Source organism: Cricetulus griseus, chromosome X, assembly GCF_003668045.3.
Source record: "Cricetulus griseus strain 17A/GY chromosome X, alternate assembly CriGri-PICRH-1.0, whole genome shotgun sequence".
Classification (NCBI taxonomy): domain Eukaryota; kingdom Metazoa; phylum Chordata; class Mammalia; order Rodentia; family Cricetidae; genus Cricetulus; species Cricetulus griseus.
In genome coordinates, this window is record NC_048604.1 from 41,564,306 (window position 1) to 41,585,322 (window position 21,017).

Consider the following 21,017-nt stretch of genomic DNA (forward strand, 5'->3'; position numbering starts at 1 on the left):
ATCTTCAGTTTCAAAGAAATTATTAGGTATTTCCTTTTTACTTTCATGCCAACTCCCTGCCAAAGTTTCAAGAAAATCCAGATAATATATGATATGATATGATATGATATGATATGACATGACATGACATATGATATGATATGATGAAAGGCATTCTTCTTCACTTTCTACCTCATCTAACCCGTGTAAGAATGAACTTACCTAATTTTACTTCAGCATTGTGAGTCAGCAGCACATTTTGGCCTTTGATGTCCCGGTGAATGACTTGGTGTGCATGAAGGTGAGCTAAGCCCTGTACATACATACACATTTTAAAAGTCAAGTTAAGTATAAAGATACATTTTTTTTCAGTTTTCTAGTAGTGCTTTTAAGTGCTTTTTGGAAAAAAATCTTTTGTTAAGAAAAATGGTCCACATTTGGCCTTTCAAACAAAATTCTTTCTTTAGGCTGGAATGGCTACAACCAATTCCCAGAAATACTACTTTTGGCTATAAGGAAAGGAAAATAAATCAGAATACTCATGAAAGAAAAAGAACATAAAAAAGTAATATTTATATAGATTGAGAAACTTTATCCTCTTTTATAGCCTCTATATTTCTGACTAGCCATGACAATAAAGACATGGACATCTTAACTATTAACTGTTTTGTTCTATTTCTTATCCAAATATTTGTTTAGTCAAAAATATTTTCCGGTGAGGTCTTTAGGCCTAGAATTTGAGTGAATATGGAAATTCATTTTAAAGTGCGTACAATTTGTGTTGGCTTACCATGTTGGCTCCAGCCCATTCACCGAACCCCATGGCCTGGCTAAATCATGACATGGTATGCAATATTATACTTCAGTGACATCATGCCAGACACTAGTTGGGCATTAATAATACATTTATTGAGCTTATATTCTGTGCCAGAGATTGTGCTAAATGTTTAGATGGAGTCATTACTAAGTTATCCCAGAATCCTTTTGTTGAATATGCTATCCTCCTATATCATGGGTAAGAAAAATGAGACCTGGGAAAATCAAGAAATTGATTAAAGGTGAGACAACTAATATGTGATTATCTGAAATCCAAGCCTGGTATATGATTTGCCCTCTTAAAACAGTTGTGTTATCATAAACAAATCAAACAAAATGAGAAGGATGGCATACTCAAAGTGGTGAGGATAATCTTCATTTTATTAATATCAATCCCAGTAGCATGAACACAGTAGCATGAATCTCAAATAGAGCCATTCAAGGCTATGATTTGAGCTTAGGGTCTTTGGGGATTCCTTATCCACTAAGGAATCACTAAAATTCTTAGTCAGATATATATATTATAAATACTTATATATAAGTGTGTGTGTGTGTGTGTGTGTGTGTGTGTGTGTGTGTGTGTGTGTGTGTTAAAGTTAGGTTCCTTTAAGATCAGGGGCAAAGAATTATGTAACCACTCACCTGAAGAACTTCTCGACAGATATAAGCAATCCAGTCTTCTTTTAAACTCTGATTTCTTGTCATCCTCACCACATCAGTGACTGAGCCTGCTGCACATAACTCCATCACCATCTGCAGAGGAGCCGTAAAAGCATGAAATATTTTAAAAATTACAACAGAGGAATGAGATTTGTGAAGGTAGGTAAACCAGGAAGCATATTCGCATGTTCCATTAGCAGGCAGAATTTGAACTAATCTATGACATATAGGCTTTGTAGGTTGTGGTTTGAGACACTTAGAAGGAAGATCCTCTAAGTTTGTATTAAAAAAAAGAACCAATGCCCTTGACATTGCAAAGGAGTTTGTGAGGAGGAGACAGCTGACTGTTGACTGGAGTGGAAAAGAAAAGAAAGAATATTTGAGATATGGAGGGTGTTAAAAGAATCGACAGATCACTGTTAGCATTAGATTTGTTTTCTTTTCTTAATGGGCTAGAATGATTGAATGAGTACTATTATATCTTAAAATGAGAGTCAATGTTTCTAATATGCTGTGTGAAAGCTAAAGTTTGTAATATTTTATGAAAATATGGCATACATGGAAATATTAAATACAGTAACCATAGAGCTGTGGAACAATATTTAATAAAATTTCAACTATGATTGTCAGAGAACAGAAAATTTAGTTACCTGGACATCCAAGAAAAATAGGGTTAATCTGAACATCTCTAAATTTGATGGTCCTAAGCATGCTGTTATTAAACTAGAAGCATCACTGTCATCTATGGACTTACTAGAGTGTAAAAACTTCACACACATTTCAGACCTACTTAATTTAAACGTCTGTGAAGGTGGCTGAACATTCTGTGCTGTAGAATGTTCTCTAGAAGATCCTGATTCATGCTAAATTTGAATTTCATTGTAATGTGTTGTAAGCATTCTCTGGCATCAGTTGCCCTAATTACCAAAATCCATTATGTAGATTGTAATAGGACTTTTTATTGACACTAGAAGATCCTGAAAACTTTCTGTTGGTACTCTTTAAAAAAAGCCATTATCCCAGTTTAAGTCCCAAATACTCTGTTTTTAAAGATATCATTGACTAAAACTCAGTATCTAAGATATTGAAGCATTGTAAAAAGTCTAGTAACTTAATTAGGCTAAGTTCCAGTTACTGATATTTATATTTTTTTTAAATCTGGAATTCATAATAGTCCAACCATGATGACAATTCAACAAACCACTTGGCTGTATTTATGCATAAGTGTACATATGTCAAAATACTTAATATGCAGCTATCTGTTCATGTTGAGTACCAATTCAAATTTATCCTCATTTCTTTATTATCTCTAGCTCATAAAGCCACCTGATATGAGCAAAAATAAAAACAGCAGAGCTATAATTTACAATTTGGATTTTAAATTAACAGTGTTCACTGTATCCTCCTTCAGCCCCACTGAAAAGTTCCCAGCCAGGCATTTAGCTTATCCTTTCAATTTCTTATCATGGTATCTCAAGGAGCCAGAATGTATTTTGCGATACTATCTTGAACAGTTGATAGCTTAAGTTTTCTAGTAGAAAAGCAAACATCACATCTCAACTTCTTAACTGTTCTTATGGAAAAAGATCAGGGCAAAGAAAAACATACCCAAAGTTGGTGTCTATGGCCAGGAGGACTCAGTTTGAAAAACGCACCATAGAAGGACACAATGTTTTTGTGGAAAGAATACTTCCTCAGCAGATTGAGTTCAGTCCTGAGATCCTCCTCTTCATCCTAAGTAGTAAAAGCAGACAACAAAGCTTTAAGCTATGTAAACTGTTGGCATTTATATAAATATACATAATATATTTATAAAGCAAAATCTTACAGTAACAGTATATTCTATAGTAATTCAGAATAAGATATCAAGAATAAACAATGATTGGAAATCTCTGATAAAATTACAATGTAGGAGCAAAATGAAACAGTAAACTAAAAATCTCTTAATTGAGAAGTTCTTAAAATTTGACCCTGGAACAGCAGCACTCACTACACCTTGAGAAAGTATTCAGTAAATGGTGTCCATTGTTTTTGTAATCTTACTGATGTACAGTTCACACATTATAGAATTCAGTTACTTAAAATGTAACACCCATTTTTTAGTAACTTAGATAAATATTAATGTCACCACAATCACAGAACATTTTTCCTCTAAAATGATACTTTACAAACTTGAGTTTGTAGCCTATCCCCAATTCTAACACACTCATCTTAGTTCTGAGAAACCACTGATTTATATTCTATCCAAAGTAAATAAATAAAATTTTATAATATGTAGTCTCTTAACACTAGCTGTTTCTGAGGCTTATACTTGAAATGTCCATTCATAAAGTATCAGTATTCCAAACATTTTGGTTTACAATCAATCAAATGATGGGAACATTGGTTGCGTCTACCTTCTGGGTACTGGGAATAATGTTTCTATGAGCATTCATGTGAAATTTTTGATGTACATATTTCATTTCCCTCTGATATTCTAGTATGTTTAATAATATGATTAAATGCCAAACTCATATTCAACAGCAACTGAATCACTTTGCCTTATCAACATAACATATAATGAAACTTCTGATTGTTCTGTTCTCACCAATAGTTGTTATATCTGTTCTTTGAGAGTGAAATGATAATATCATGTGGTTTTGATTTATAATACCCCAGTAAAAGTAGTTTCTGATTATAGTATTAATTTCTTATTGGCTAGTTTGTGTGAGGTGTGTATGTGTATTGCAAAATAATGAAATAAAAACGTTATTTTCATGTTTGAATGTTTGGTTGTCTTTTCATTGTATAACTGTAAGGTTTTTTTAGATACTATAGATACAAATTCTTTATTAGATGTTGGATTTGTAAGTATCTTCACCCATTCTGTGAGTTGCGTTAAACTTTCATGTTTTCCTTGAAACATGCATTTTTACTTCTGATGAAGTTCAACTTACTATCGTTTTATTGTTAGTACTTTTGGTTTTATATGTAAAGATTCATCATCAAATCAAAATCACAAGCATTTACCTTTATGTTATTTTCTAAGCATTTTATAGTTTGTAAAAACATTTTACAGCTCTCATGTTTAGGTATTGGATATATTTTCAGTCACATTTTTTCTTGTACATTTATAGAGTTAGTAGCAAAATGTTTTGATTAGCCTTTAATACATTTGAAAGGCATGGGTTCATTTGATGTTAATCTTGTAAAGCGAGTACATCATGTCTGGAAGACAAGTAATGATCTACTCTCACTGATTACTTTCAGATTCTCATTAAAAGGTTGTAGTATACGTTCTGTCAAAGTTTTGCATGCTAATAAAGTACCTAGAGACTGAAGAGATAAATACACAATGCATACATGTAACATATGATACATACACACTATAGCTACAGATATGCATATGTGGAACCGGTTTTAACCTAAACAATTGCATATTTTTCTTTTGAAATTTTTTTCAAGACATTAACACATCTATTCATAGCAATGCATACTTATATAACCTTTGGTGGCAACATAAAATGATAAATAATGGAGATATGGTTCTTGTGCTTAGGGGATGTTTAGGATTATCAATTTATTGATAACTGAATTCATCTGGTTAGTCAAGACTATTGGTTGAGGTGAGAAGCATAGTTTCAAAGGACAGCTCTATCAAAAGGTAAACTGATGTTAGCTAGAAAAGAGCAAGTATTCAGAATACTTCTCTTTTTTCCATTGATTTTCCATAGTAAGAACCCACTTACTCTTACCAAGGTTCCATTTACTTAAAAAATACAGTAGAAGACAGAACATTTTCCTGTCTTTAGAGAAGTTCTATGTATGTGCAACTAACACACTTTTTAGCCAAAATAATCAAGCTGATTTAGAGACTCTAACTGATTAGCTAGCAACGATGTTCCTTTACTAAAACATAATCACAGAATTCAAAATACATGACTTAAAAAAATAAAACTTCCAAGAGTGGATTTCCCACATAAATGTAAACTCTCCCAAAACAAATAAATGAAGATCAGATATGTTTGGAAAGCATTAGTGTGTTTGCCACTCTCAATTAACGGGAAGTTGAGCTTGTAAGAAACACACAAGTACATAATATCCATCAGGCCAAGTGGGTAATTTAAAACTCTCACACATCTCCCAGTAATATGATGCTCCAGTGTTTCCTGGCTCTGTGCCAGCTGATCCCAGACTGGCCTGAATACCCTGCTTTTTGTCAGAAGGCAGCTCAAGGATGCCAGAATTTCCTTTGTAAATTCACCAATGCTACAATCAAAATCCACTTTTTATATGGAAAAAATACCAAAAAGGTCTTGGAGACCTTAACATTTTTTATTAATATAGACTTTTGAGGAAAACAGAATTGATTAAATAATTCTAGTTTTCATTCCTTTTGTTTGGTGTGTTTTTGGTCTACCAAAGCCACTTATAGCTGCTTCCTCTGAATATGTTTCTACTGTTATGACATTTTATAAACAAAAAAGAAGCCTGTGTGTAACAGATAAATCATGAAGGTATTTGGCAATGGGTTTTTCATATACCTAGAAAGATTCTAAATGTGTTTGTGTGAGTAGAAAGGGCTATTTTTAATGTACATGATGCTATCTTTACTAAGGCAAAAAGGCTGAAAATATCTAAACTTTATTTGGCTGCAGAAGAAAAAATAGAGAAACTAATCAATGATTTATATTGTTATGAACAATAATTTTGGATTTATGCTCATATAATATTTTGATAGAAAACTAAGGTCTTTTGAAAACCATATTTCTGTATGCCTAAACTTATTCTAAAGTCAGTGATTATTAGGATATGGGAGATCTCAGAAATTCTGAAAGGAGAAAGTGTTTCATATTCCTTCTGAGTTCAAATATTGTTGACAAGTCTATGAAGAGTGTTAGGATAGATGTGGATACTGTGGGCTTTCTACTATTATCTTTGCAATATAAAAAGTGGGCAAAATTTGGCTAATATACAATGATATCTGTAATCAACATAATTGGACAACAGTGATTCATTCTAAAGAAGGGGTGCAACATGTAAAAAGGACATTGCTAAGGTCAATTTTAGAAAAAAGTTATTCTTGTTACAATCAACTCTTCTTCTGTTATTAGCCAATGAGAAGGTTCTATACTCTGTAGATATACTCAAGATTTCCCCTACAGCCAGTTATTGGCTACACAAAGGACCATTTCTTCCAGATCCTCTACTTTGACAGATGATAGCAATCAACTATGGTGAGTGAATCTATATGAATAGTAGAAGATATACATGTTAACATTTCCAGCAGGAGCATTTAGAGGGAGCCTATGTAGAGATAATGATGAACTGAAACCTGAAATTGAAGGAAAGACTATGGATGTGCTAATGAAGACATTTAGTACTCACACTGTATCTCCATCCAACAGACTTTTGATATTTATTCACTCGCACCCGCCTCCCTATTTCAGGCAAAGGAGTCTGGAAAAAAAAGAAGAGAGATATTATTGGATCTACTACCATAATTTTATAATCATTTATGGCAAAGTATTTTGTGCTACTTTAGAATTAAATTGTAGATGAATAAAACATCATTCCTTTCTTGCTTCCCAATAATAGTATTAATCTAAAAATTCAGTTTCTTATGACATGTGTAAACTGGTCACTAAATTCATGTTAATGTATTTGACCAAAACATTAATGGGAAATTTTTCTCTGACAAATGCAGACAATAAATATTAAGCATCTGTAGTCTTTATTTTTAAATATTTCAACAAAGATTTAATGTTTTTCTAGAGCTCCTAAACTAAACTATGGTTTATAAATCTACAAAACCCCAAATCCTTAGAATCTCACATTGATTTGCAACATTTGACATTTACTGGCAAAAGAAAAGTGCTTGACTCTTTCTTCACTAATTTTAAAGTAACATTTCACTGAAGGATACAGCAGTTCCATAACTCTACATAGTCTTTCAAGTATTATTCCTTTAGGATATAATGAAATAAAAATTTCTTAACTTCTGTTATGTTCATGTTAATATTATTTTGAGAAAGTGAATTACTCAAACTAAAGACAGAGGGCAGAAATCAGTCCTTTTCAATTCTTTGACAATAGATTATGAATTGTGACACAATTTTATGAATGTTAGCAGGAACAGTGCCAATTAAATTGTCTCTCTTGCTTATCTGTAAGGAAATATATGAAAAATGTGCGTCTCTGACAACTTCTTTCCTTCTATCTGTCATTGAGGATCTAATGGCCTCAATTCTCAAAAGAAATTATTGGAGAAAATATGACAGAGCAGCTCAGTATTAACACAATGCTAAAGGAAATATCTTCTTTGCTATCCCCAACAACAGATAATGAACTGAAAATAGGTATTTTCCCAATTGGCTTATCATATAAAATATTTAGAATTTATGGTGGGAGTGAATTAATGTGAAAATAAAACAAACCAGTAAGTGTAATACATTATTAACTGTGAGTATATGACTATAGTTATTCTAGATTAACTCTAACTAATGTATAAAATAAGACTTCAAAACAATGCTTTTGCAGTTGTTTATGCCATGTACACAGTGTATTAAGTGTGCAGAATACAGAGAGGGCACAGTATTGATTACCTTCCGGGCATTCATTACTTTAATAGCCGTGAATGAACCGGTTTTTTCATGGAGTCCCTGAAAGAAAGGATAATGTTAAATGTCAAATGTTTGCTATTTACCCAGCTACTAAGAAACTAATAAAGAAAAATACATAATTAATTAAAGTCAAGGTCATAGCATGTTAATACATAGGTAAATGTGTTCATAGTGAATATATCTATGTTATCAACATTTACATAAATCCAAAGCACGTCACTGAAAATGAAACAAGTTTATTAAGCACTTAGATGTTTGTACTTATGCCATTTTTGATCATCAAAAATTATCATTGATTTAATATAATAGTCTTGCTTTGTGTTCCAGCAAAGAATTCAGGTGAAAAGTGCAAATCTTCAATTAAAGATAACAAGAAGACATTTTACTCTACCTTTTGTGACCTACATGCATATGATACTGTGCAGAGATATCTTCCTGTTGAAGATTTCTTCAAACATACAATTTCTTCCATAATGATCACTGGTGAGAGTGATCCATAATTAATTCAACAGACTCTAAATTTCTTAATGTATCTTGTGTCATAGGAACCAACACTTAAGAAATAAGTTCTGGAATATTTGTTTTCTTACTGGAATAACAGTGAGTGATTTCTAATATTATATTCTTAGCCTAAGTCATAGATTTATAACAATATTAAAGTGAACATATAGATTATTTTAAGTTCCAGCTTATTTGTGGCTTCTAATTACAAAAAAATCCCACATCATGCTGTGATAATAGAAAAATTCCAGTACAGTGTTACTATGAGTAACTTAAGTGGAATGCCTTATATGATAGTTCTCTAGCAGAAATTATTCTTGGACTATATACTAAGTTGAACAATATTCCCCCAAATTCCAAGTTCACCTTGTACTCCAGATTGTGACCTTATTTGGTTATACCTGCATTTCTTGGTATACACAATGACTTACAACTTTCCTTTCTTTGTTTCTAAGAAGTTATTCATGGGTCAACCTGCTATTCTGTGTCTACTACTATTCTGTTCAATATAAATAATTTGGCATACTAGCAAAGATATAAACCATATAGCATCATCTTTGATTGATAGTAAAAAGTAAAACTGGGCAAAATTTGAACTCAGTCACCACCATACTTGTGAAAACATATTAGTGAGGTAATTGAATGCCAGTTAAGTGCTAGTATTCATGGTCTAAAAAATCAGTTTTTTAATATCCTCTCGATCTGTGATTGACTCTCATTTCAAAATTGAACACAATTATTTTGTAGGACAATTATACACTAAAGTGGAATTTCAAGAATTTATTCACTATTCCTGAAGGAAACTAGACCTTGGGTCTTGAAATCATTTAATAGGTTAAGACACAACAATTACAGGCTTCCATAGATGTCTAGTGTATTCAAAAATGCATTATTAAAAATTGCCGCCATTAAGGTAACATTTCCAAGTTCTCACTTGTACACTGATTTTCTTTTCACATTTACAAAAAAGTAATTTAAAAGTCAGAGAATAGTTTTAAATCTAACACATAGTTCCTATGTATTCTTTTCCAGCTTTCTATAATGTTAGTAAATTACATGTCCACAGTATAATAATAAAAACAGTCAACAACTATTGGCATGATACTCCTTTAAACTACATTACAGTTTATTTGTGATTTTATTGGTCATCCATTTTGTATACTGCACCTCAGCTTTGGTTTGTATGATGCCTTCTTGTAATTATTTTGAGGTTGCACACTTGTGGGAGAAGGGCAAATAAATGAAATGTCCCTTTCATCACCTATATCAGGGGGAAGAGTATTACAACATAACAATAATGATGTTTTGACATTGATCACTTTATGCAAGACCTGTGAAGTTTCTTCACTATCAAGTCACTATTCTCCATGCCATACTGTAATTCATTGGAAGTGACTGTCATTAGTTTTGAAGAAGGATACACTTATTCTTGACCAGCTATTTAGAGACTCTAGAAGGCACCTTTCTGAAATAAATTAATTGTTCAGTAGTGCCATCTTGTGGTTTTCTGATTATGTGGAAAATGTTTTCTGCTAAGGGGTGAAGGCTATGTTATAATTAGAGAAGTGCAGCATTTGAAATGTGGAGTTTGGTGTGCCCTTTCCTTTTTCATGTACAATTTATATTTTATGTGTGCAAATTTTTCTGTAAATATATGTTGAAAATCCTAAGAAATCAGATAAGCTTTGTACTCTAAAATATTAAGAGTTGTCATAGGCTCTACTGAGTAATTAAAAGCCCAAAATTATAAACTGGATTGTGGTGTCCACTTTCCCTGTAGAAATATCAACAATATTCAGAAAGCACTAGTTGTACCAGAATAATAATTCTTCTTAAATTATAAAACACTCAACATACTAGAAGGATAAACTAGAGTCACAATTTTCAAGATGTGTATGCCTATAAAATTTAAGGAAAAGAAAAGGCAAAGACTTGTTACTCACATAAATTCTTGAATCCCTAAAAAGCTGTTCAAGGGTTCAAGACAATGAATATGGAGTACCATAAAAAGACATAAATAAGGTCTAAAATAACTGCCCTCACAAATTATAATACCATTACCACTAAACATGTATTCTTTGCACAGATCTATTTGAAGAAACTCAGTAGAGAACATAAATCCTTCAATATGCTAATTTCAACTTGGCAGAGATGTGTGTTCTTAATTAATTTAGGTAATCAAATAAGCAGCCTTATTTTGTTTGCTTCCTCTGGGAAAAGCAGAGTTCATTATTGTGCTGTTCGTCTTCACTTGCTTGAAAATTAGTGCCAGCATTCTGAAATTATATAATATATCTTATTAACAGAAAATGCTACATACTCCTAAATTTAAGACAGTTATCACATATAAACATATGGATATGTATGTATGTATGTGTGTGTGTATGTATGTATTTGAAGATTAAGCCTTGATATACATAAAAGTTAAGGGGAGATCATGAACACAATGTTGAGAGTTACAAGAAAAGTTTCACTACTAGTTAGTAGTCAAGACTCCTTCAATGACTTTGGGAAGTCAAATTATGGCACCAAAGAATAACTACAATTTGGGGAAGTATCTTGAAAATAAGAAAGTAAGGCTGATTTAAACACTAAGTTTCCAAAAGCAAATTTCACTGAACTTATAACTACAGAAGAAATACATGGATTATTGGGGTCTTGATCACCTGACACTTAATCTGACCAGATTCTAACTGACAGATTAGTCAACCACCTTTCCAAGCCTGTATTTCCTTTCTGTTGGCACAGATCTTTTCAATAAGCGTTTACAATTCTTCCCTTTGCCTTTGGGGCTATTTAGGTGAAAATGAATGTCTCTCCTAGTAACTTGCTGATTTCCACTAGAATAGTTGGGAAACCTTCATGGAAGTGGTACAGATGTCAACTGGAACATGAATATGTCACAGCATTTGAAAAGACAGGGGATTAAATCATGTTCTCAAGTGGATGGAACTTCATAAGCAAATATGATCAGGCAATGCTGAAGAGAAACACTCACCCTAGTAAAAACAAAAATATTAGGAAATGGGGGATGACCATACAGCAGAAAAATAAAAACAGAATGTCAGAGCACACCTGCTTTAATCATATCAGAAATGTCAGTGAAAAAAATAAAATCTTGCTGAAAGGGAGAGAGAAGACATCACTGATAAAATAAGCCATTAGTTGTGTACTTCATGACGGGCTTTTTAAAGCTAATAGTCTGATGCAAGCCTCAAAATTGGTAAGGCACTGAAAAATCAGCACTGAATTGCAGCAATGATCAATTTCTTGGGGATTATACATTTTAAACCATACCAAATTATTTAAAATAGCAGTTGTGACAGCTGTGTTGGTAAAAATCCATCATTCTGCAACAGTTAATTACTGTGTTTTCCCCTAGAAAGAATGTAGGATAGTTCTTGATGGCCTTGTAATTTTCATTAGGCAATTTTTATATTATGTAGTTAAAGAAATTGTTGCGGGGGGTGGGGCAACTGCCTTCTCTTCAGCCATCCATTCAGAGTCCTTTCAGTCATTTGTTTTGGTTTCAGCAAACTGAAACCACACAATCTGCATGACATTCTTTCTTTTCAATTGGGCTTGTAGTAGAGAATTACCACTCAGCTACTCTCACTATTCATGTCCATTCTGTAAGTGTGTGGCTTGATTTTTATTCACATAGGTTTGTCTTTTGTCATTTGTTTTGATCCCTAGCAAAACATGCAACTGATCTTTGAAGGCCACCACAGGGGCAGCTATAAGCAGTATCTGGAAGTCCTTGTTGAGACAACATGGCAAACGTTTCTATCAACAGGTATATGCAGAAATATATAAGCAGGTGTTTGGTTGAGGGCTTTCAAAGATTAGCAAGGTATATCCTTCCTTCCAAGCATGTCCTCCCAGTAACTATCCCTTCAGACTGCTAATAATGGCACTGCTTCTTACACGGATGTTTTCTCATTTTGTTTTCCTTTTGATCCCTCATCATACAAGCCAGCTCAAGAAGCCCAAATTGACAGATGTGTTCAGAGTAATCAGTGGTTGGAGGTTTGATGAAAATCAGCAAAGATACAGAGAAGACAGAGGGCCATACATGAAATATCAATCACTCTCCAAGAAGGAGCTGTAGTATATTTTGGAAGAAAAGTGAATTTTATGAGCTTCAAATTTAGATTTTTTTAAAAAATATGTTAAGGAACTCAAATATGTAGATATTAGATAGGTGATAATTACTAAACTACAAAATTATTAGGACACACCCATTTTCATTTCCACAAAGTCTAGTATAGTGTAAGAACACACACTGTGATCATTATATTAGACTGAATGGCTGCCAGAGAGCATTTTGTGGAATACGTTATTCAATATTTGCATGAGCATCTCATTGCTACAAATGTTTTGGCAGAGCATGTGTATTAAAATTGGAAAAGTCTTCTTCCTAGGTGTAATCTCCCCCCACACCACTTTAAAGAAAACTCTGAGTAGGCAAATGGTTGTGGCTAGAAACATGTGGAGCCTGAAGCTCAATAAATACGATTTTAACATTGAAGCCTTAAGATTTAAGACTTTTATAATCAAACTACTACAACTTTCATGGAAGGCATTGCAAGTTAAAGGGTGAGAGTAAAAAGGAGTCATTTTCTGTTAAGAATTCCAATGAAGAAACTTTTTAAAGATGTTATAAATATTACTTATAAAACACTTATTATTTACAGGCCACTACAAAGCTAAGACACATCTTTGCATAAAATAAGGGCAAGTTTGTACTTCAGTTACTAAGTTACAGAAACCTCTATTATATAATCATAATCACTTGAGACTTTGTGTGTCTGAGACCTCATACATTCCTTTTACCTAATGAACCATTTACCTATCCATCTACTACTAGATGACAGATGTCTAAGGGAAAATTTCATTTTTATTTAATTTTATGGTTACAGGAAGTCAGCAAATGTGTATTTGGCTAAACCAACTTAATTGCAATGACTATAAAAAGAAAGGGGATGAGCCAAGTGGTGAGTGTAGACATGTGAGTGGTGGTGGGAACACAGATAATTTTTTATGCCATACAATTAGGAGAAAATTTAGAGGGACCATAGTGCCTAATAATCACTACAATACACTGAAGTTTCCAGACAAAGCCTGCTAAATGCTACAGTGTTGCACGGTACTCCAGGAATCTAAAGGGCCTTGATTATCAGTGAATCAAGAAGTGAATTTCCCTTCTTTAATCTTCTCTGTCGTTCCACTGTGAGGCTACTCAAAGTTCCATGCAATTCTCCTAAGTTAGAAAGCCTCCAGGCCTGAAAAGATACATGCTCACCCATGTCAGAGGGCAGTGACCTATTGAAAGTAAGCAGAGTCAAGGCTCTTGCCAAACCCACACAAGGTTAATCTGTCAGGTAGTATTTCTTAATCTTCATCTGTGCCACTATGCTGAAACTTTCACTAAATATTTGTGGTATATACTATATGTTAAGAATATACATATATACACACATACATACATACATGCATATACAAATTGATATTGTGGTTCTGTCAAGTCCAGCAGGGTGAACTGGTTGAGAGTGCCAACTACTTCACCTCTTTCTTTCATAGCAAACCATCCAGTTACACAAACCTTGGCTGGCTGTCGTAAATGGATTCATACTGCACAAGACTTTATAAGTAAAAAGCTACAGAAGCACCAGAGTAACCAGACAGACTAATGTTTTTCCTATTCCAGAAATCTGGGACAGTCATGGTCATGCTTACTAGAACTGTGAAACAGTCGAAAGAGGGCCTTTGTGGTTCCAGTGGCTTTGTAGCTTAGGATCTGCCCTGTAATTTGAGGCAGTTATGTGTGCTTATACAGCAGCTTCAACTGACTTTTATTACCCTTGTTATTACTCCTGCAGGGAAAAATAGGTCAAAATATGTAGTAACATCATTTGCAAATGGAGCTGCTCTCTCTGACACAATAACACTCAAACAGCAAATTGTACAAAATGGACAATAAAGTCCAATATTTTGGCTAAAATTGTGTGTGTGTGTGTGTGTGTGTGTGTGTGTGTGTGTGAGTAGTAGTAGTAGTAGTAGTAGTAGTAGTAGTAGTAGTAGTAGTAGAAAATATATGAATAGTAGCTAGTAGGTAACTAAGAGATGCCCTCAGTAAACAGCTACTTTATAAGCTAGGTCTAAATGAGACACAAATACAAAACCATTGAAGTTCATTCTTACAATTAGGTGGCATCATAATATCTTCAATGATGGCCATTAATACAAATTTGAAGTCATAATCCACAGGGATGAAAAGTTGCCTCAGAGACTAAGAACAACAGCTGTTCTCTCAGAGGACCTGAGCTTGGTTTCTGTGTCATATCTGGTGCTTGACAACTACCTGCAACCCTAGCTCCAGGGAATCCAACTCCAACATCATCTTTTGGTCGCTATTGGCAGCTGCATATACATGTCATGTTCATACACATACTCACAGAGAGAGAGAGAGAGAGAGAGAGAGAGAGAGAGAGAGAGAGAGAGAGAGAGAGAGAGAGAGAGAGACTGAGAGAGAGCACATGATAGACAGATACAGAGAAAGGTCGTTTAAAATGTCAGTCTACAATCTAGAATTTACATGATGAGTAAATTATGATATGCATGAGCCTAGGACCCACAGTATCTCAATTCCACTGATCACACTTCTAAGCATCATTATTCATTAAAATGTAGTGAAAATACGATAAAGTAAAAGAGATCTACTTAGCTCTGTGTGTGTACACTTTTAAGTCTAACAATGTTTTTTCCTCAAAAGTACCATATATTGCAAAACTAAGAGGGAATTTGGATACCAGAAGCACTTCACTTTTCACATTCCTTCCTCTCCCTTCTCTGATAATATTTTATCTCACTGTCACAGAGTTCTTGATTTTTTTTTTTTACTAAGATATAACTTTGCTTAACCATGAGACATTGTGTCAGGGCACAAGCAAGGACAAATAAACAAATCTTTGATAAGCACAGGTTCTAGCACAGAATGGATAATACTTCATCACATATCACAATGTTTTAACATAAACTGCTTTCTTTATGCAATGCATGAATTAAGTAACACTCACACCAAATGTATTCCATGTGTTCTGACAGATGTGAGCTGCAATGGCTCCAATTCTATGAAGCAGCCCAACTAGTGAAAGAAAAGCATTGAAACAGCTGGGTGGTGGGTGAGGTGAGGGGCACAAGCCAAAGCAGCAGCTTTGCCTTACAAATATACCCACTCAAAAGGAGAGTCATAAGTCTTCCAAGTCTGAATCTAGAGGGTTAAGCACAACAGACCTGGGTAGGAATCTAAAGTGGATTTAAAGGCTGTCTATGGCTTCAAGTAAAGGTTTCATGTGGGGTGTGGATGAGATTTTACTTAAGAAATCATTGAAGAATGTCAGCTCAATTTAATAAGGTAATCTGGAAAAGTAAGGGAATACGAAAGAATAAGATGTTACTCTAAAGGAAACATACATTTATATAAAATTATTCTCAGATTTGGAATAAAGGAAGAAAGCTATAAAATACCATGGAAGCATAGAGAGTACAAGTTTGCCTTTGTTCAAAATTTTGACCTTTTTCTTTTCTACTTCAAATTGTTTCATAATTTTTTCTACTATATTCTTCACTACTAATCCAAAATTTGTTAGTCCACACCTCCAGTGACAGGATTAACAACAGATCCAAGATACAGTTCAAGAATCACTTCATATTCTTGGGTTGTTTTACTCTTTGAAGCTGTCTCTGTATTTTTTTTAAATTATTGCAGCAGGCCAGATACATGATATATAATCTAATGGTGCCAAAGAATTTGAACAAATCTGTTTTTACAAGTAGATTAAATAATTTCCCTACAAGTTACAATATTTTCTGTGAATTTATAATTGCATGATATGCATTAAATAACACAAACAAAAAGCACTATTAGATAAGTATCTAGGAAGACATGCTTTTGAGTTTATATTAAAGTAGTCATTTGCCTCCAAATAATAAAGACAGGCATGTGCTCCATTTCGGAATGCATCATAAAGACTTTTTTGTGCATTTTGTCATTGCTTTCTAAATTTTATTGAATTTAGTAGAGTGTGTTCTGTGGAATATGGCTTATTTGAAATGTAGTATTTCCTTATACTTAAGCATATAATAAGGGTTTTTAAGATGTCCCCCATGTGCATGGAAAGAATGATTATTCTCTACCTGTTCATATCAGAATTCATAGTTCAAAGAGATGAAACACCCTAATTGTATTCTTATCAATTTTTCTCAACTTCATCTACAAAACTTGAGACAGAGGTCAAAGACTTCTACTATAATTTTGGATGTACTGTATTAATATCTCCTTGTAATTTCATAATTCAACCTCACTTATTTTACAACATGTTTTTCTTTGTTTTGCCTAAAAGTTCTTATAGTTTAATATTAGAACAATAAACTTTAAAATTCAACTATTGCTTATAAAAGTAAATGTGAACCAAGAAAGCAAATCCATTTGAGACTTCACAACAGAGGTAAAGTCCTACCATCAAATATCTTCTGATTTCATTTCATTTTTTTAAAAAAAATGCACTTGACTTTTATTGTTAGAAAGCTGTACCAGAGGGAACTATGACTGAAGTGTATCTCGCAGTGGATTTCCACAAAACTGCTATTATTGACAAGATATAAATGAAGAGGAGATTCTACCATGTATTTTCCCACAGGCAATGCTGATAAGGGTCTGACTTGCTTCCTAAAGAATCCTTCTTTAGATTCAGAAATAGAGCTACAGTCTTACAAAGACGGGTTGCAAGGCAGAATTGTTTACTTTATTTTGGCACTCTGGTTTTATTTATAATTATACCAAATCCCATTAAGTTCCAGGCAAATTCCAGCTTTTATATGAACTGCAATTCATCAGTCTTTGACACTTGCATGGGCTTAAGCATTTGTTGCATACCCTAAGAACTACTGGAACATACTGCTATGTTTCTACTTCAACAGGACAATTAACAAACAACTCACTAAGTCTACATGTGGGATTTAGCACAGAAGTATTTGGTCTCCAAGGGTCTTTCTTGGTATTAGAGTCATGAGTCACTGTCAGCATTTTAGTTCAGAGGTTGTTCTTACTGTCAGTATTGTGTACTTTTATTTCATTGCAAACTATGACAAGTCGAATAATACCTATAGCCTTCAGGGGGATATACCTGAAAGACAGAGACTAAGGCCTCCTTAATGACTCTGTTTTCAGGCAAAAAATAAGTCTTCTCTCCTCAAAATGTACTCATACCTCCCACTGATTCCACATTCACTATTCTCATCCCACAATCACAGGTAATGACTTAGATGCCTTATTTTATTGTCACCATTCTTTAGTAGAATCCTTGCAAAATGTTTATGCAGCTGAAAAGGAATACAATAAGCAATTTCCAAACAAGAGGTTGGTGGGGTGGAGGGTGGGGGGACGGTAAACATCTCACAAGGATGAAGGGAAACACAGTGCTATAAAAGGAGAGGAAAAGGGGGCAGCTCTGTCCTCTGACTGGGTAACTTAGGACTGTTAAAACGTTGATTATCCATAAGTTGTCTTCCTGACACAAGCATTGGGAGAAAAGGATCCAGAGGGGAAAACAGGAATGAAGAAGAGATGAGAAAGAATGGAGAGCTTTAATCTTGTGCAAGGACTAAATCAGGCAGAGTTGGGGTTTTTATGTTAAATGATACTTGATGAATATCAGGAGACTGAGTAACATGTAGAGTCAAGTAACTTATGTAAGTACATCTTTTTGTTCTGAATTTGGGAACTGTATCTACTATTTTTAGCAAAATCTAGGTTCCATAAATGACTTAGTTTTATTCTACTAAATTAATTCTGTCCTGACTAAGTGTTCCCTTACAGAAAGTCAATCAGAAACTAGTAATATTTTGGCGAGTTTAGCCATCAAATGGAAACAGGGAAATTTTTCAATCATTGAGAAACATTAATATATGAATATGTGTTTCACTTTTGTGTATGTATTCATCCCAAGAATGAATAGGATATAATGTTTCTTGCTACATTTTATCTTTCTAATGACTAAAATCCTTACTTTCAAAACAACCACTTATCATACAGAAAGTTTAAAAACAGGTATGAGCTTGATATGTACTATATAGTGCCAGTCTGCCACAAATATATTGCCTGCTAGGAATAAGTTGAGCAAATTTGCTGAGAAGCATTAAAAATGGTGTAAATACAACCCTCCCTCTCCTGGTTCTAACATCTGTCACTAATTGTGTTCATCATAAATGTTGACTTAGGAACATTAAAGCCACAAATACATCCACTTTGGAGCCAACTTTTTCTCTATATAGTTTGTTTATGCACCAAATGATCCATATCCTGGTACCAAAATATTCTGTCACCCATTGCTATCCTTTGAAACATATCTCTGGATAATCTCAAAGGAAAATCAGGAGGAAGAAAATCTGAGACTTTAAAACCCTTTTTTAATCCTTTTAGATATGTGCAATGACTTTCCTGTGATTCTTGTTTTGTGAAATGTCTTATGATTAGGTTTAATTAGTGTAGGATAATTATCTGGCTTCCTTTTCTTTTCCTGTTTTAAATTTTAGTGGCTAATCAGTGAGGAATTCTTGAATTTTACAAACGGCACCAATGATGAGATTTATATTTTTTTTCCTCAAACTAGCTCCCAACTAAATCCAAATACAAGATTAAAGTACTGTAGATAAAATTAATTTACTTTAACAGAGACTCAATTACATTTTCTTTTGGGTTGCTGCTTTTATAGTTTTGTTTTTATTTTGTTTTGTTTGATTATTTTGAGACAGAATTTCACTATTTGGCCTAAGCTAGTATGAAACTAACTCTGTTAGCCAGGTATGCCTCATTCTGACGGCAATACTGCCTTGATCTTCAGAGTAGTAGTATTGCAAGTGTGAATGACATCTGGCCATATTTACATTTAATGTTAAAAGCCAGTGTTCTTTCATGAGCATAAAATTCTTTCAGTAAGTATTTGACACCAAGTAAGCCCACTTTGTATGCTACTATCTCATTTTTATGGAGGCAAAATGTCTAAACAATCTCCACAGCATGCATAAATAATAGCACTGACAATTACACACAATAAGTTTGATATCTTTATATTTACAATGTATTGGGTTTTTGACAAGAACAGCAGCACAAGTCAATGGAAATTGTTAAATTATTTCAACAAATAGGACTGAAACTATGTTTTTTAAAAAGTTTTACTTCTTCCTACTCTATACAAACACTATCTCAAAATGATTGAACTACGTAAATACAAAAGATAAAAAAAACATAGTAGAAGAAAACTTGTTTTTTTAACTGTGATCCAAAGCACAAATACGTAAGGTAAGCATAGATGAATTGAACTTACAAAATCTAAACTATAAGGCTGTGGGGAGGGAGGGTAGAGGCAAGAGTATATCCCTGGCTACATAGTATGTCTGAAGCCAACACTGGCTACCCTGTCTCAAAAAATTGTAGTATAAAGATGATTCATGGAATAGGAGAACATAATTATGTAGCTTCTCAGGGACTTGTATTGACAAAATATTTAAATGTATTAAGAAAGGTACACAAGAGGTCAATATGCTCAAAACAAGATACTCAAAATTATTGGTTTTTAGGAAATGCAAATTTCTTCATTTCTTGCTGATCATTAGTTGCCTCGGTGAAATAGGATGCCTCTTCCACAGAGGGTTGTTTTAGAAATTAGAAAGGAAAAGATAAATACAAAAAGTATCATAGTGCCTGTCCCATAGTAACCACTAAACCTTGAAAAATCAAATAGAATTACTGCATTCAAGGCAGCGTTCTAGGCTTGAGCTTCAAAAAGAAATTAAGTCAAGGATTTAATTCAATATCAAGTAGTATTTCAAAATTACCATCAACCAGTTTTGCATTCTTTCTACTTTCTGTATGAAAACGAAACCCCAACCAATGATTTTCCCCTCAGAAGTTAAATATACTGTGTTACATACCCACAGAAATACTACAGAATGTGGTCAAAATGTTTTTGCTTGTATGTATCTAAGTGAACATAAAACAGCAGGGGATACCCGAGCCACTTGAAAATCCATGGTATCGGCTATGAAAAATGATTTGTAAAGTCACTGAATTAAGTGTACTCAAGGGAATTCAAGGTCAAGCAGAGGGTGTACTTTGTCTTGGTTCTTATTTCCTTTTCAGAATCATCATTTTTAAATCATGGTTTGTATTTTGTGTATGCTTAGGAAGGGAAATCCTGTTCTGTAAGACATAATTAAGGAAATTATATAAATGCATTAATCATTTACATTTTGCATTGATGCAATTACTGTCACAGGTTTTCTCCTTTCCCTAAAGAGAGCCATTTGAACAAGCCAATGTAGGAAAGCAAGAAAGCAAAAGATTCAGATTCGGAATACAGTGCTTACTCATCTTAGCCACAATCTATTCTTTTGAGC

At 33.6% G+C, this 21,017-nt stretch overlaps 1 protein-coding gene across 1 annotated transcript in view; it reads right to left on the reverse strand.

The window, feature by feature from the left end:
- Nrk (Nik related kinase) overlaps positions 1 to 21,017 on the reverse strand; it is a 95,860-nt gene that overhangs the window by 45,392 nt on the left and 29,451 nt on the right. Inside the window, exons 3-7 of the mRNA XM_035450262.1 lie at positions 8,040 to 8,096; positions 6,823 to 6,894; positions 3,064 to 3,189; positions 1,438 to 1,548; positions 202 to 292 (exon numbers count right to left, since the gene is read on the reverse strand). Of these exons, the coding sequence (XP_035306153.1) occupies positions 202 to 292; positions 1,438 to 1,548; positions 3,064 to 3,189; positions 6,823 to 6,894; positions 8,040 to 8,096 (457 nt within the window). The remainder of the gene's footprint in view (positions 1 to 201; positions 293 to 1,437; positions 1,549 to 3,063; positions 3,190 to 6,822; positions 6,895 to 8,039; positions 8,097 to 21,017) is intronic.